The 16,714-nt window shown below is 44.1% G+C and overlaps 1 protein-coding gene across 2 annotated transcripts in view; it reads left to right on the plus strand.

Moving 5' to 3' along the window:
• LOC141076284 (tenascin-N-like) overlaps positions 1–16,714 on the plus strand; it is a 93,867-nt gene that overhangs the window by 65,923 nt on the left and 11,230 nt on the right. For both annotated transcript variants that reach the window (XM_073563673.1, XM_073563672.1), the window contains exons 7-10: positions 1,804–1,893; positions 12,966–13,229; positions 14,181–14,311; positions 16,509–16,641. In XM_073563673.1, coding sequence (XP_073419774.1) covers positions 1,804–1,893; positions 12,966–13,229; positions 14,181–14,311; positions 16,509–16,641 — 618 coding nt within the window. The remainder of the gene's footprint in view (positions 1–1,803; positions 1,894–12,965; positions 13,230–14,180; positions 14,312–16,508; positions 16,642–16,714) is intronic.

The raw sequence follows: 16,714 nt of genomic DNA on the forward strand, positions 1-16,714 counted from the left end.
CTGCCACACCTCCATCCCCGCCCTGCCGGGCCATGGAAGAATGGTCTTGCTTGAAACCGGTCCCTGGTGCAAAAAAGGTTGGGGACCACTGGCCTACATCATAGTTGGACTCTTCTGTAAGCCCAATTTTGCATTGGTTCTCCTGCCTCAACAGGATGAGAGGGAGAAGTCACCAAAACATCCTTGAATCTTTTCTTATCCCTAAAACTTCTATTCAAACTCACTGCCAGTGACTTGGCCTTATACAGAGACAAGAGGGAGGGACTATCAGCCAACATATCTCGTATCTGATTAGTAAGACCCTGGCAAAACTAACTGCAAAGAACTGGGTCATTTTAGGAGGTTTTCACTGCCAGGCATCTGAATTGAGAGCACTACATTTTCCCTGAACCAACCTGGGAATCATAGATTCAGCAACTTTATTGGGGGTCATCATGACTGAAAGGTTTTTCTGTTGTGGCTCGGTGGAAAAAGAAACCGACCACAAAACACAAGCTTGAGGGTTTGAACCCAGGAGCATAACACAAATAATGTCAGATACTCAGACAACCAGTATTAAAAATAAGTAATCTTCTTCGCTAACAGGTTCAAGAGAAGGAGCGATGCTTGGTTCCATCATCTAAGGGAGGCAGAAGCAGGAGACTTGTGCTACGTCAACTTGCTGACTACTCAGTCCACCACTCTTACATAAAACCCTGCTATAAACTATATGTTTACGAGTTCCTTTAAAGGAGGTTTTCCTGCAAAAGTGATTTGTGGGAAATTTGTTTGCCAGGGCCCCCATCACTAGGACTTTTACAATCGCTAAATAAGGTAAGGAGAGATTTAAATGGAAGATGATCCTGTAAGCACTGTACTCGAATGCCATTGTTCCATTTAAACTCCTCTTCACTGTGGTCATTTGATAAGGAGGAACTAGGGTAAGGACCCTTCAATCTATTCATCATAGATCATCCAGGGTGATAGGTTCTTGTGTCAAAATCCAGAAGGACAATATAGTAGATTTTTTTACTTAGAGAAAAGAGAAATTACAGCCTTAAAGGCAATCTGTCATAATATTGTGTGCTTCTAAATCACCACCACTGCCTTGTATTGTATGGGAACTTAAAGAGGCTGTTTTAGTGAAACAAGTTACCATCTATACATAGGATAAGTGATAATTCTTTTTGATCAGTAAAGAGTCTGACTGCTGAAGCCTCCAGGATTGCACTTATGGACCATTTTAATTAATCCCTATTAAAATGGAGCGATAATACGCATTCTCCGCCTTCACTCCATTTATCCTTTATTATTGGACTTTCGGAGTGCTGAACTTAGCTTTCTCCAGCAGCCCCATAGGGAATGAATGGAGCCACGATCGAGTATGTGCACTGCCGCTCCATTCTAACAGGCATAAAATTGTTCCATTAGTTATCTGTGGGGGTTCAAGCATTTGGACCACCATTAATCTATAAGTTATCACCTATCCTGTGGACAGGTTTTAAGTTGCCACTACCAGACTGCCAACCGTTTAACATGGGAGTAGACCTTTTCCTCTGAAGAGCAGCATCTGTTGGTCCTTAAACATGCTCTTTCTGGGTTGATTGATATCTCCTCAAGTTATTTGGTGCATGTGCAATCAATCCACATCTGCTGGCCTCTGCTTCGTCTGTAAACTCTATGTGCATCAGACGGAGGTGGCTTGTGATGATGTACCCGTCCCCAGCCACAAATGCACAGCTGGGTAATGTACCATATATTATATTTTAGAAAGTGAAGTCTTTCAGGTGTATAAAATCTGATCATTTGCCTTTCTTTCCTCAGGACTACAGCCCACGACTACGTATGATATCAACGTCCAGTCTGTGCGAGGAGGACGAGAAGGAAAAACCTCAAGTGTAGTCGGCATAACAGGTATGGTGGTGAATCTGTTCTGGGCAATGTATGGATATTTTTTTTGAAGGAAGTGTAACGGGGACTTGGTTGAAAGCACCAGAGAGAAACTTTATTGATAGGACATCAGGACCTCAGCCTGTTCTGCCCCCAAAGAACAACTGCACATACTATTGACGAAGGAGTGTGAGATCTCATGGACACAAAGGACCAACTAAAAAAATCACATGCATCGAATGTCTACTGAAAGAGTCAAAGAATTACTAAATTATGGGGATTTTCTTGGCTTGCTTGGTCTGTTTTATAACAATGCAGTCAGGCTCGGATCATCAATATCAGTGCAGTCAATGGAGGATAAACGTTGGTACCCTCTTGTAGCTTCCATATTAGAATGAGATGAGGGGAAGCATGCACACTGGAGAAGGGATATGAAAGTACTAAAGGAGTGTTGAATAACAAGTTCACTATACTGTATATGCGTGCAGCTCCCACCATTATAAGGTGTAAGACGATGTTCACATGTTGCTGCTTTTTTTCTGTACACAAAACCTGATCTCTTGGTAGTAAAAAATCTGTAGCCAAAACACAGGTTTTGCTGCCTTTTTCAGGATCCCAAAGATAAGCTTTGTCTTCACCTTGCAAGCATGAACAACACACGGTGTTGGGCCACCAATGCAAGACGTACTGTATGTGAAACCATAAAACATTTTTGGATAAAAAGGCAATTTGATAAAATTATTGAAGAGAAATAAATGTTCATGTCTGGAAAAATAGAGACTATTCTGAACAAAAAAAGCTGGATTCATATATGAAGAGCAGCCTTGAACTTGGGTTACATAAGTTCATGAAAAAATACACAAACACAAATGTAAAAACAATGGGGGAATTTGAATTGGTCAGACATTGTTTACCTAAAACATTGGTAGGGCATTGTTTACTTAACACATTGGTAGGGCATCCAGTTATACTTTCACACATATCACTGATTTAATTGAACTGTACTAACATCTGAGCTCAGTTGAAGATCCCAAGACATTATGGATTAAACTTGAGAAAATGACAAAAAATAAATGGGTTTCATATCCTGCTGTATCTGCATTTTTTTAACCAAAAATGCTGCAAAACTGTGCAAAACCGCTGTCATAGGCTGGTTTCACATTCGCGCTTTTTAAGCGCACGCACGGCCGGGGGTAGCTCCGCCCCCGAGCCGGCTCTCTGCCCGGTGTGCCCGCCCCTTCCTTGTAGCGCCGCCTCCTAGCGCACAGCGGCGCTACAAGGAAGGGGCGGGCACGCCGGGCAGAGAGCCGGCTCGGGGGCGGAGCTACCCCCGGCCGTGCGTGCGCTTAAAAAGCGTGAATGTGAAACCAGCCATACTCATTGCTTTCTATGTTTGAAAAATGCTGCAAAAGCGCTGGAAGAAGTGACATGCTGCAGTTTTCCAATTCAGTCAGGAAAAAATCAAATGTAAGAATTAGCTTTCTGAAATTTCATAGCTTCTTCTGGTACTGTAAAACGCTGCTTTAATTTGCATAAGAAAATGCAGCAAAATGCCAGGTGTGAACATAGCCTAAGGGTTGAGAAACCTCTGACTGTAGTGACACTTCCAAGAGTAGGTTTCCCCATTTTCCCCATAGGTGGAAGTCCTAGCAGTTAAAACCCCAACTATTAGGAATATTTGTCATAAATGTAGTAGGATAGCAATTTATGCACTGGAATAACTACAATCTAGCAATGGGTCTTTCCGCTGCTCGGTATAATGCAGTGCTGTGTAATTAGTGATGGCGATACTACACTTTATTTGTTAAGAAAGCTCAAGTTAAGGCTAAAAAGCGCTGACAGGTGAAAGAATAAAATCCATGAGAATTATTCATTAGCCACTAATGAAAAGAAAACTGCAGATCTCAATTATATTTAAATATATACAGCATACGTTAATCTTACCATGCAGAAAGTATCATGCATCACTCAGACCCAATTCATACGGGTAACACACCAAATTTGCATTTTTAAATTTATTACGATCCCATTGCTGTTCTGCGCTGGAGCCAAATTGGAGTCTGTTAACATAGTAATACTGCAGATACAGCCTGGTACAGATACCAGTCCAGTTTACAACCCCATATGAATATATTCCAATATGTGATCACACAAATGTCAGCAGCCCAAACTGTTCGGACTGCAGTTAGGACTGTGGTGGAAAATATTACCTGCAACCTCATTTCATGTGTTGTTTCTCCTGAAGTAGAGGATACTTACCAACCTCTCGGTTAGTAAAGTAGGAATACACCCCACCTATTTAGAATGGCACATGCCCAAATTTTTTGTTGGGTTTGTTTTCCGAAAATTTGAGGACAGTTCCACCAAATTCAAGACTCTTGGCAACTATGGTAGGGGGTTCTGTGATCACAGTTGCACCTAAACGTAGGACACAAGAGGGTGCTGGTGATGTCAAAACACAATTCATCATTTGTGGATTCTTATATTTATTTATTTATTTTTTTACTAGTGTTTTTCGCTGACGTTTTTTGCCCCAAATTCATCAAAATGACACATGCGATTTATCAATTTTGTTTGTGTAAGATGAACAAGCGAGGTAGTCGTGGGAGAACTTCAGTCCCCACTCGCTCTGGCATCAAACAGACATCTCGTGTCCCAGTCCTGGTGCTCTGCTATGTGTGTGGGGCATCACACTTACTTTGGGGATGTAGGCCTCTGCTTCTTCTGAGTCCAGGAATGCATATTCTGGATCCAGGGCAGCAAATAATCCAGGAGACACGAGGTTCATAAAAACAACCAAACGTCTACTTGGTGAATAGCAGTATGAACAGTATTTACAGGCAGATAAAAAGAATGAGGCCAAACGGGTTACTATCTTTCTCACAGGAATCAGATACAACTTCAGCCCTGGTTCTCGGTACAGGAGGCACATCTCTGGCTTTCCTAGCCCTATGGAATCATCTCCGTCACTAACAGAATATACGGGCTGCAATACCTTCTGCCCCATGTAGTCTGAGTTCATCTTTCCCTGTAGCTTCACAAGCTGAGTGTGCCCCAGGTCCCCGATGTACATCTTGAGGTTGCCCCATGCCATTTAGACGGAATCACATTGAAGGTTATTTTCGGCAATCTACTGACCTGAGTATTAGGTTCATGCTGTCCCTAGCAGCCTTCCAGACCTGCTACTTCATTCACTGCTGTCCACACACTGACTGCCCTGTCACTTCCTGGAACTGCTACCAACTCTCAGTTCCTCTTCCCAAACTGGGCCAGCCACTACAGTTAACCCTGTCCTAGCTAATTACAGCCCCAGTGCATATCATACCTTCATCACATACATGAACATCAAATGTATTTAACCCTTGAGTGTCTGGGAGCAATCCATCAGCCCCCCACCACTGCTACACGTGTTTGGATTAGGTGTTATCTGAACATGCTCGGGTGCTCACCGAGTGTCTTTCGCGTGCTCGAATAATATGTTTTCGAGTCCCTATGGCTGCATGTCTCAATGTCTCAAGGCTGTTTGACAGCCGCAACAAATGCAGGCATTGCTGGTTTGTTAGACAATCCCTGTATGTGTTGTTGCTGTCAAACAGCCGCAAGACATGCAGCCATGGGGACTCAAACATAATATTTGAGCATGCCTAAGGGCCCCGTCACACATAGCGACGCACCAGTGATCCCTACAACGATATGACCTTGTCAGGATCGCTGATGTGTCGCTACATGTTCGCTGGTGAGCTGCCAATCAGGCAGCTTCACCAGCGATCAGCACCAGCGACACGCAGGTAACAAGCGACACACGTCGCTTAGTTACCCACTGTGTACCTTAGTTACCAGCGCGCTGGTGCAGGGAGCTGGTAGCCAAGGTACACATCGGGCTTCTAAGCGGCGCGCGGTGCTTAGAAACCCGATGTGTACCTTGGTTACCAGCTCCCTGCATCAGCGCGCTGGTAACTAAGGTACACATCAGGTTTCTAAGCACTGCGCACCTCTTAGAAACCCTCTGTTTACCTTAGTTACCAGCGCCAGCTCGCTGATCACTGGTCTACCGCCTGTCACACGCAGTGATGCGTGCTGGCCAGCGAGAGACCAGTGATCAAAAAAATGTCCTGGCCATTCCAGGATGATCAGCGATAACCGGCAGGGGGCTGGTCACTGGTAAGTGTCACACACAGCGATCTCGCTGGTGAGATCACTGTTGCGTCACAAAACTTGTGATTCAGCAGCGATCTCGCTAGCGAGATCGCTGTGTGTGATGGGGGCTTTAGCCACTCCAAGCACACGAGTGTGCTGATAAGACCTTATCCAAGCACGCTCGCTCATCTCTAGCCATTATTTCATTTTCTGACTCAATCAATCACTGAGATTTATTTGCACAATCAGTACATTTTTTCAATCAGTCGATCAAACAAGTAGTTCTTGGTACCAGCAATCATTCTGGTCATTGACGATCATTCCTAAATGTATCCGCCGGTCTAATCAGTATATTGGCTGGATGGATATGTATATTACAACCTGTCACACACTCCCTGAACAAGTGTCACCTATGAATATTACATAAGCGTACCGGAAGACGTTAAATATGGCATTTACAACCCTTGGCATATAAATGATTGCGTGGCCGTTTCGCGGACATACATTTATTTTTATTTCCCTCCATGCGATTCTTCATTAAACAGTGCTATTTACCCAGCAAGAGTCACATGAAAATGCCTTATTTGCAATATCTATCTCAGGGCACACAAGTACTCGTGGGTATCGTAGCGTATATATCAGCAGCGGGCCGCCTTGTACAACACTCAGATAAATATCGCTTATTCTGCAGACTTGTGCCATTTCATTATTTGTGTTCTCCCATCTCTGGCATCAACCTCAATCTATAAATCCTTGAATTATGTATCTTTTAACCCTGTCTGAGAGGCAATAGGTTATTCTGCATATTCCGTGGTGGTAAACAATCCTAATTATTATTATTTTCTTTATTATATACTCCAGGCAGCCGTGTAAATAAACTCGCTATGATTAATTTAATTAAGAAAACTGGTGCATAATAAAACAAGTACGGTAGATTATAATAAGCAGGAAGCTGCGGAGCGTCTCGTAATGCCGGTGTGAGCATGGAAATGGGATATGTCACCTCCTGTGACAACTTCTCATTGTGTTCTATTGTCAAGAAATGGATATTTGAAGAGTGAAGAGAAAGCAGATTTACTTCCATTTGCAGGGCCCACATGGGAAAAGGATAGAGGAAAGGAACATTCAGAATGGTAATTGTGTTCGGAGCATCGCTCATTCCTTCCCCCACTTCCCTGCTCTTTCTAATCTTGTAATATTATACAATGGCCACAGTCGGAAAGATGGACATGGCCAGTTTTCTAAGAAATAGCCCATTGGGCAGAGGCGTATCTAGGCTTTCTGGCACCCGGGGCAAGAATTCGGTTCGGCGCCCCCCCCCCCCCCCCCAAGTACATATGCGACTTGCACACTTAGCTATGTACCCACGAGCTGCTCCTCCTAATGCTCTCAATGTTCAGTAAAAAACTGAGAGAAGCAGGAAGAGAAGCTCGTTGTCACAGGACCATAACTATGAAAATCGCATATGGGTGAAGTGTCCATGTGATGACTACTGGAACCTACAGAGCTAAATCCTGACATTGCAGCTTCTGAATTCTCACAACTAATGCACTGCACACTTTTAGGATTCTCCCTTGCTGATGTACCGTCATGTCAGCACAAGTATGTGATTTATATACTTCTGGCCACATTCCGACTAGACGTGCCCGGCCTAGCTCCGTTCATTTTCATTGAGTGAGGCCACACATGTCTAGTCAGCATGTGACCGCATGTATGTAAATTACCGGCACGAGAGAATTCTAACAGCGTTCAGTGGGCACTGTGAGAATTCAGACGTCTGCAGTCACATAGAATGACTGCAGACTCCGTACAAACCTGGACAACCCCTTTAATGTTCCTAACAAATAAAAACATGAGAATTAGTCAGTATCACAAATAACATTTACATCCAGGTACCTTATAGATGACGTCGTCTCTGCAGTCAGTCACCTTTTCTTCTAGACCCCATGATGAGTTTTCTCATCCACATCTCGTCTCTGCAGACTTCCATCTTCTCCGGTCTTCTGCAGCAAATCTCCACACGACGCCCTTAAAGATAGAAGTGTCATTATAATGCCCCTAAATAAAAATATCTGCAATATACTGTCACCTCACACTATTCCCCCTCCCTCCTCATACGGTCTCCTCTATCATCCCACCTGTTCACCATACTGTCTCCTCATATATTTACCCCCTCACTCTCTATACTGTCTGCTCACACATACCCCCGACTCCCCATACTGTGTCTGCACACATACATTAACCCATTCGCTCCCCATACTGTCTGCACCAATCCCCCATACTGTTTCCTCATACATACTCTTTATTTTGTGTCCTCAAATCTCCCCACACATTAAATCCCCCCATCCCCACTCCAAATCCCCCCACACATTAACCCAATCCCCACTCATTAACCCCCATCAGCACTCCAAATACCCCCACACATTAACCCCAACCCCACTCATTAACGCCCCCATACATTAACCCCATCCCCATTCATTAACCCCCGCACACATTAACCCAATCCCCACTCATTAACCCCATCACCACTCCAAATCCCCCCACACATTAAATAACCATCTGCACTCCAAATACCCCCACACATTAATCCCCATCCCCATTCATTAACCCCCACACACATTAACCCCTATCCCCACTCATTAACGCCCCCACACATTAATCCCCATCCCCATTCATTAACCCCCGCACACATTAACCCAATCCCCACTCATTAACCCCCATCACATTAAATAACCCCCATCTCCACTCCAAATCCCCCCACACATTAACACCATGGCATCCCCACTCATTAACCCCCACACACATTAACCCCCATCCCCACTCATTAACCCCCATCCCCACTCCAAATACCCCCACACATTAACCCCATCCCCATTCATTAACCCCCACACACATTAACCCCCATCCCCATTCATTAACCCCCACACACATTAACCCCCATCCCCACTCATTAACGCCCCCACACATTAATCCCCATCCCCATTCATTAACCCCCGCACACATTAACCCAATCCCCACTCATTAACCCCCATCACATTAAATAACCCCCTTCTCCACTCCAAATCCCCCCACACATTAACACCATGGCATCCCCACTCATTAACCCCCACACATTAACCCCATCCCCACTCATTAACCCCCATCCCCACTCTATATACCCCCACACATTAACCGCCATCCCCTCTACAAATCCCCCCCATCTCCACTAATTAACTCCCCCTCATCTCCCATCTTCGGTGGTTTCTTCAGCTCCACAGAGGAGCACACTTACCACCAGCGTTTGCTTTGGGCGCCGGGGAGTGACGTCAGCAGCGTGATCACATGACCTGATCACGCTGCTGACGTCGCTCTGGCTCGGCGGTCAGAGCTTCAATTGTACAGGCGGCTGCCACAGAGAACCGCCGACTCTCAGGCGGGGGGCGGCAGAACGCAGCCGCCAGGGAGGACACTGCGGACCGCTGCATTAGGCGGCCCGACTGCGCCCCCCTGCTGGCTGCGCCCGGGGCAACTGCCCCGGCTGCCCCCCCCTAGATACGCCACTGCCATTGGGTCACAATTAGTCTCATATCCTCCCCCCATTTTTCAACTCACCCAATGATACATAGTTACACTATACTAGTTTTGAAAGGGTTGTCCATTACTCGGAAAACCCCTTCTGAATCCGTATATTTACCTACAGTAAAATGATAACACATATACTCACCTCTGATGCCGGTGCTATTCCAGCAGAGTCAGCATTGGCTCTAGCAGGGCCAATCGGCGTTTGCTTCCCTCCTTCGTACAAATCAAGGTATTCAGAGGAAGTGAGGGCTGCAGCTGTCCTTTTACTTCCTTCAGATGTCAATTATGTGATAGAAGAGAGTGAAGGCACTGCTGATTGGCCACAGGGATTGCATGACATAACATTGTTAGCTATAAGGTTAGCTGTAAGGACAGGGATAGGTTAGCTCTAAGGACAGGGATAGGTTAGCTGGAAGGACAAGGATAGGTTAGCTGTAAGGACAGGGATAGGTTAGCTCTAAGGACAGGGATAGGTTAGCTCTAAGACAGGAATAGGTTAGCTCTAAAGACAGGAATAGGTTAGCTCTAAGGACAAGGATAGGTTAGCTCTAAGGACAAGGATAGGTTAGCTCTAAGGACAAGGATAGGTTAGCTCTAAGGACAAGGCTAGGTTAGCAATGGTCAAACGGTAAACCACTGGGTAAATCTGACATGGAGAAGGACTTGGGGATCCTAGTTAATGATAAACTTACCTGGAGCAGCCAGTGCCAGGCAGTGGCTGCCAAGGCAAACAGGACCATGGGGTGCATTAAAAGAGGTCTGGATACACATGATGAGAGCATTATACTGCCTATGTACAAATCTCTGGTTAGACCGCACATGGAGTACTGTGTACAGTTTTGGGCACCGGTGCTCAGGAAGGATGTAATGGAACTAAAGCGGTTACAAAGGAGGGCAACAAAATTAATAAAGGGGATGGAGAAACTACAATACCCAGAGAGATTAGCAAAATTAGGAGTATTTAGACTAGAAAAAAGACGACTGAGGGGCGATCTAATAACCATGTATAAGTTTATAAGGGGACAATACAAATATCTATCCGAGGATCTGTTTATACCAAGGAAGGTGACGGTCACAAGGGGGCATTTTCTGCGTCTGGAGGAGAGAAGGTTTTTCCACCAACATAGAAGAGGATTCTTTACTGTTAGGGCAGTGAGAATCTGGAATTCCCTGCCTGAGGAGGTGGTGATGGTGAACTCAGTCGAAGGGTTCAAGAGAGGCCTGGATGTCTTCCTGGAGCGTAACAATATTTTATCCTACAGTTATTGTTAGGTTATTTAGAAGGACGTAGATCTGGGGATTTATTCTGACAGAATTTTATAGGCTGAACTGGATGGACTAATGTCTTTTTTCGGCCTTACTAACTATGTTAGTATGTTACTAGTTTTAAGGACAGGGATAGGTTAGTTCTAAGGACAGGGATAGGTTAGCTGTAATGACAGGGATAGGTTAGCTGTAGTACAGGGATAGGTTAGCTGTAAGGACAGGGATAGGTTAGCTGTAAGGAGGATAGGTTAGCTCTAAAGGCAGGGATAGTTTAGTTCTAAGGACAAGGATAGTTTAGCTCTAAGAACAGGGATAGGTTAGCTCGAAGGACAGGGATAGGTTAGCTCTAAGGACAGGGATAGGTTAGCTCTAAGGATAGGGATAGGTTAGCTGTAATGACAGGGATAGGTTAGCTCTAAGGATAAGGATAGTTTAGCTGTAATGACAGGGATAGGTTAGCTGTAAGGATAGGGATAGGTTAGCTGTAAGGATAGGGATAGGTTAGCTGTAAGGACAGGGATAGGTTAGCTGTAAGGACAGGGATAGGTTAGCTGTAAGGACAGGGATAGGTTAGCTGTAAGGACAGGGATAGGTTAGCTGTAATGACAGGGATAGGTTATCTGTAAGGACAGGGATAGGTTAGCTGTGATGACAGGGATAGGTTAGCTGCGGATGCGACAGTGCAGACAATGAGGAGACAGTGGTACTTAAATGAACAACTATTTATTTGAATTAAAGGGGTGCCTTCGGCACACTATCAGGTGGTAATGCAGATAGTGAAAATTAAGCAAGTTATGTTGCAAGAAGAATATAGCAATTCGGATAAACAGGGTGTTGACACAATGCTATTCACACACTATATTTCTATTATTGCAATTAAACATCTATTATCATCAGTGAGGTCTTAATCTTAATACAATAACCAAAAGGACATAACTTTCACTACCAGGCCCGTCACTGTCGTCATTCTTTAGGGAACATGAAACGTCACACAGGCCCTAAAGTGGAGGGGGGGGTCGATGATACCTGCTAGGCTGCAAATCCCAGATTGGTGAGTTACTCGGTACACTCGTCACACTGGCCACCTTCGATCCCTGAAGCACTGCCCTGGTCCCCACTTTGTACTGTACGTCTATACTGCAAGCGGTGGCTCAAATGAATGTTCTTCCGCTGTGGCCTATACGTCTCTCTCTCGGCCCTGGCTCTGTCCACTTAATTCAGCTCTGCTGTCTCTGTTCCTTCACTCAGGTCTGGTTTCTCGGTTCCTTTATTTGAGTCTGGTCTCTCAGGTCTGCACTCGGGTCTGGTCTCTCGGTTCCTTTACTGTGGTCTGAACTCTCATAATGGCAGCTATAAGCTCACTCTGCTGCTCACCCATCCATCCTGCTACTTCTCTGCTATCCCAGACCTTTTCTAATTAATATCTGCGCCACAGCTGACATCTGACCTGGTGTCTCCTCAAATCTCTACCCTCGGGGGACATGTACTTCGCTCTTCAGTTCCTACTAATGCAGTTCTCTCTGCCTTCTCCTTTCCTATCATCTTTGGTCAGCAGATGGAGATGTTCACTTACAGACACTCAGTTTAGGCATTACTGTGTGCGTCTCCTCACTCATTTATCCCCTTACACATACACCAGTCAGATTTATTTGTCCCTGAACCTCAAATAACAAGAATAAGAGATTTATTGGCCTTTGTCTACAAATTCACCTGTGAAAACACGCGTGCATGTACAATTCCGATATCTGAAGATACAAATGCCGTCTTCTCTATATATATAGTAATATAAGAAATAAAATGGACACATATATTATAATATCATTAAGTGACCCCATATAACAAATATTTTTATTTTTTGATTCATAATACACATGGAGGTCACATGAAGCATAATTTGCATGAAATTATGTGAAAAATGAAATCTTTAATCGGTATTCATGGTGGTGATTTATATATGAAGGCTGATGTAATGTAAAAGGTATAAAAAGGACAGTGAAATAATATTTAGAAACACTTTTATGAGTAGAAAAAATTGTACTGTTCTGTCCTCAGCGCAGACCAGAATGGTGTTTGTGATCAGAGTATCCAATGCATAATGTAGTTTATGACCAACATTTCACTATTATCTGTAGGAATTGATGGTCCTAAAAACCTGGCGGTCACAGATGTGGGTGAAGACACAGCCAGCTTATCCTGGCAGCCTGCCCGTGCTCAAATAGATCGCTATATATTAACATATTCATCACCTGATGGACACAGTGAAGAGGTGGCTGTGGGCAAGGAGAAGACCAACACTTTCTTGACCGGCCTCACCCCTGGAATGGAGTACATATTCAACATATGGGCAGAAAGGGGAAACAAGAGGAGCAAGCGAGCCACCGTTAAAGCCACAACAGGTGAGATTAGACATATCCGAGACTTTGCTCACTTTTTGCTGCGGGCCTAAGAACTTATAGGCAGGTAATTGCTAGCTATCTGCCTGTTCTGTCCAGCGCCGATCTCTGCTGGCTCAGAGCGGTCATGGACCGCTTTCGCCGGCGATGCTGCTGCTTTATTTGACCTCACGTCAACAGAACAGCTTTTTCTCTTTTGAGCTGCTCTGTCAATGGGACGTCACTTCCAATGTCATGCTGATTGACAGCTTGCTCCCTGCAATTAGGTAGCGGGGAGCTAACTGTCAATCAGCATAATATCGGCAGAGATGCCCTATCAACAGAACAGAGTGGAAGAGAAGAAGCTGCTCTCGAAGTCACCAAAAGCTGCAGAATCACTGGCAGAAGCGGTCCGTGATCTCTCTGAACCAGCAGAAATCAGCGCTGGCAAGAACAGGCAGGTAGTTAGTGACTATCTGCCTGTAAATTTTAAGCTCCATAGCAAAATTTCAGATGCAAATGAGGGAGCTTTGATGCCGCCTTGCCATGGCCAAAGGCTCAGTGCCCTGCTACGCTCTGTAAATTATATATTGAGCACTTTCCCTGATCTTGTTTGATAGCGTTTGCTTCCCCAGTGTAAGCGCTGCTTGAACTAAATCCGCGATCCTGCACGTGTGCAATAACACTGGAGGAGCCCAGCGGCCACATACAGTGTCAGTGCAGGTGCACCCTGATCCCCGGTTCCTGTCTGCATCTGCCACTCACATGAAGTGTAGCAAGCAAGTGACTTTAGTGACGGTCAGGGATCAGAGCACCTACACTTACACTGTGTCTAAGGAACTACCTGCCCTTCTGGAAGCCCAGAATGACTCGAAATCTAGGGCTGTGGTCATAATGGTGGTCAGTGTGATAATGCAAATACATTACTGAGTTGTAAACTTACTTTACTATAATATTTTACATCCTCTCATCTAGATATCGATGCACCCAAAAATCTGCAGGCCTCTGAAATTACACAGAATGAAGCCACCTTGACTTGGACTCCTCCTGTAGCTCAGATAGATGGTTATATACTCACCTATGAGGATGAAGCTGGAAAGCGACAGGTAAAGGATTTATAGGAGGATCAACTGCAAATAGTTTTAGGCTGGTTTTATACTTGCCGTATTTTTGCAGCCCCAATAGAGTTCTATGGGGCCGCAAAATCGGCCCGCAAAAATTGGTAGGAGGGCCGTGCTCCGTATGGCCGTATTTGCGTCCGTGAAAAAATATCGAGCTTGGCGATATTTTTCACAGCTTACGGACACGGCCGCAATGCATTTCAATGGTACCGCAAAAACAATGAATGCTTGATTTTGCGGTAAACTGTATTTGCGGATCGCTGTTTTTCCCTGCTATTTGTTATAACAGGGAAAAACGGCAATCCGAGAAGGTTTTTTGCAGCCCGTTTTTGCGGGAAATCACAAAAATCACGGCAATACGGCCCACAAAAATGGCCCGTAAAAACGGGCCGCAAAAAACCCGTCAAGTGTAAAAGCAGCCTTAAGGTATACCTCTCCTTTCACACAAAGCCAGAGTAAAAGCATTTTCTTGCTGTCACTCAACATAACAGGTTAAAACAAATTTGCTGCCCATACCAGTCTGATATGCCCAGGAACTATCCTGATTCTCATGCAATGTAACTTCCCATCCACTTTTTTCAGTAGGCGGTTCTTCTTTTTCAACATTCTAAGAGCTCTATAGGTTCTGGAACTTCCTTTTTCTCATTTCCCAGCATACATTGCTCCTTCAATTGTCCAATTGCTTATATTCTCATATTGCTTGGGGCAGTGCATGTTCTTAATGGAAGTTGGTTAGTAGAAAGAAGCATAAATTGCCGAGTCCTATGTAACAATTGGACCCCAGTGTAATTGTGATCACTTTGGCTTCCTTACTGATGTTTGCTTTGTCTCTGATGTTTGTAGACCTGTGCTCCACATATTCATGCAAAGCAGAGTGCAACTTTAACCATTTCCTCTGCTACTTGCAATGACACTCCATTGACGGCTATATACGATTAGTGTATTAGCCAATCTTGCACCGAATTTTCTAAAATATTAGCTCCATTCACAGCCAGTAGCAGGAAACCGCTCGAGCCCTAGGACATAAACTGGTAATTTGGGGTTGCACTTAAATCCCAATGGTTTCATTTCCATATCTAAAGCCTGTTTTATGTACAGTAACATAAAAAATATGATTGAGCAAACCATGGTGTCTAGTGCATGTAAAACTCTGCAGTAAAGTAATTACAGCCATGCCAGATGGAGGAATACGAGCTGAGTTTGTTTAGTGAGGCTTTAATACCTACTTAATGATGTTGAAAGTGGGTGGATTTTAACATTGAGAGATATAATTTAGATTCAATGGTATTATAGAGGCTTTTTTTGTGGTATTTGCGTTACTTTAAACTGCAAGCAGATGCACTAGCCTTTAACTTATCCTATTACAATCTGATATATGGTATGTGACCAGTTCTATAACAATATTCTTGCATCCACCACTAGATGGAGCATGGGAGCTTGCTGCATACTACTTATACAATCCAGTATGCAGTAAGCTCATGAGTTCCCCCATGTGGTGTCTGCAGGCAATCAGAATTTAATTTAAATTTTGTTTAGTCTTAGAATGTCATACTCACATTACCAATTCTCTGCCACCCCTGTTTGAATGCTTTACGATTCCCCCCCAGTCTCCTCTTGCTGCAGTGATGACTTCCTGAAATAAACATGTGACTGCTGCAGCCAATCAATGACTGGAGTAGTACCATGCTGCAGACAGTGATTGACTGCAGTAGTCACTTGTCAAGATATCATTGTGTAATAGTTAGTACAGAGACCGGGAAGCATCGAAACAAGAGCCCTCGGGGTATCGTTAATGTAAGTATGACTTCTTTAAATAATTTACCCTGTTCTGGGATGTATTCCTTGTTGGGCTGCATAACCCCTTTTGAATATAGGTCTGTACAGGGTATTTGGAGATCTGTATCAGAAAACAATGAAACGTTGACCTCTATGACTTTTTTCAGAACTGAATTGCCACAAATTAAATCTAAAGAAAAATAAAGTTGAAGAGTGAACTTTTACTTACTGAGACACAGTAAAATATATATCAAAATGTCAAGTAATGAAACCTTAGCAGTAGAATGACCAGAGAGTATCCAGACCTTCTGCTGCGATGTGACGGTTTTCACTTCTAGGTTGGTTCTGTAGTAGTTGTTGTGTTCACAATAGTCCAGAAAAAGATGGATTTATCTGTCAATTACAGGAGGTTAAATTAGATGCTGCAAGCAAGAGTTACGAGCTGAAAGGTCTCAAGAAAGGATCAAACTACAATGTGTTCCTGAGAGCCTATAAGGGAAAACGGAAGAGCAGAGAAGCCACCACCAAGTTCCTCACTGGTAAGGGTGATATTTTTTAATAGTTATTGATGATGATCTATGATTCTATAAGTGACCAATATCCTATAAATTG

Source organism: Dendrobates tinctorius, unplaced genomic scaffold, assembly GCF_039654945.1.
Source record: "Dendrobates tinctorius isolate UK_male_01 unplaced genomic scaffold, ASM3965494v1 ptg000396l, whole genome shotgun sequence".
NCBI lineage: Eukaryota > Metazoa > Chordata > Amphibia > Anura > Dendrobatidae > Dendrobates > Dendrobates tinctorius.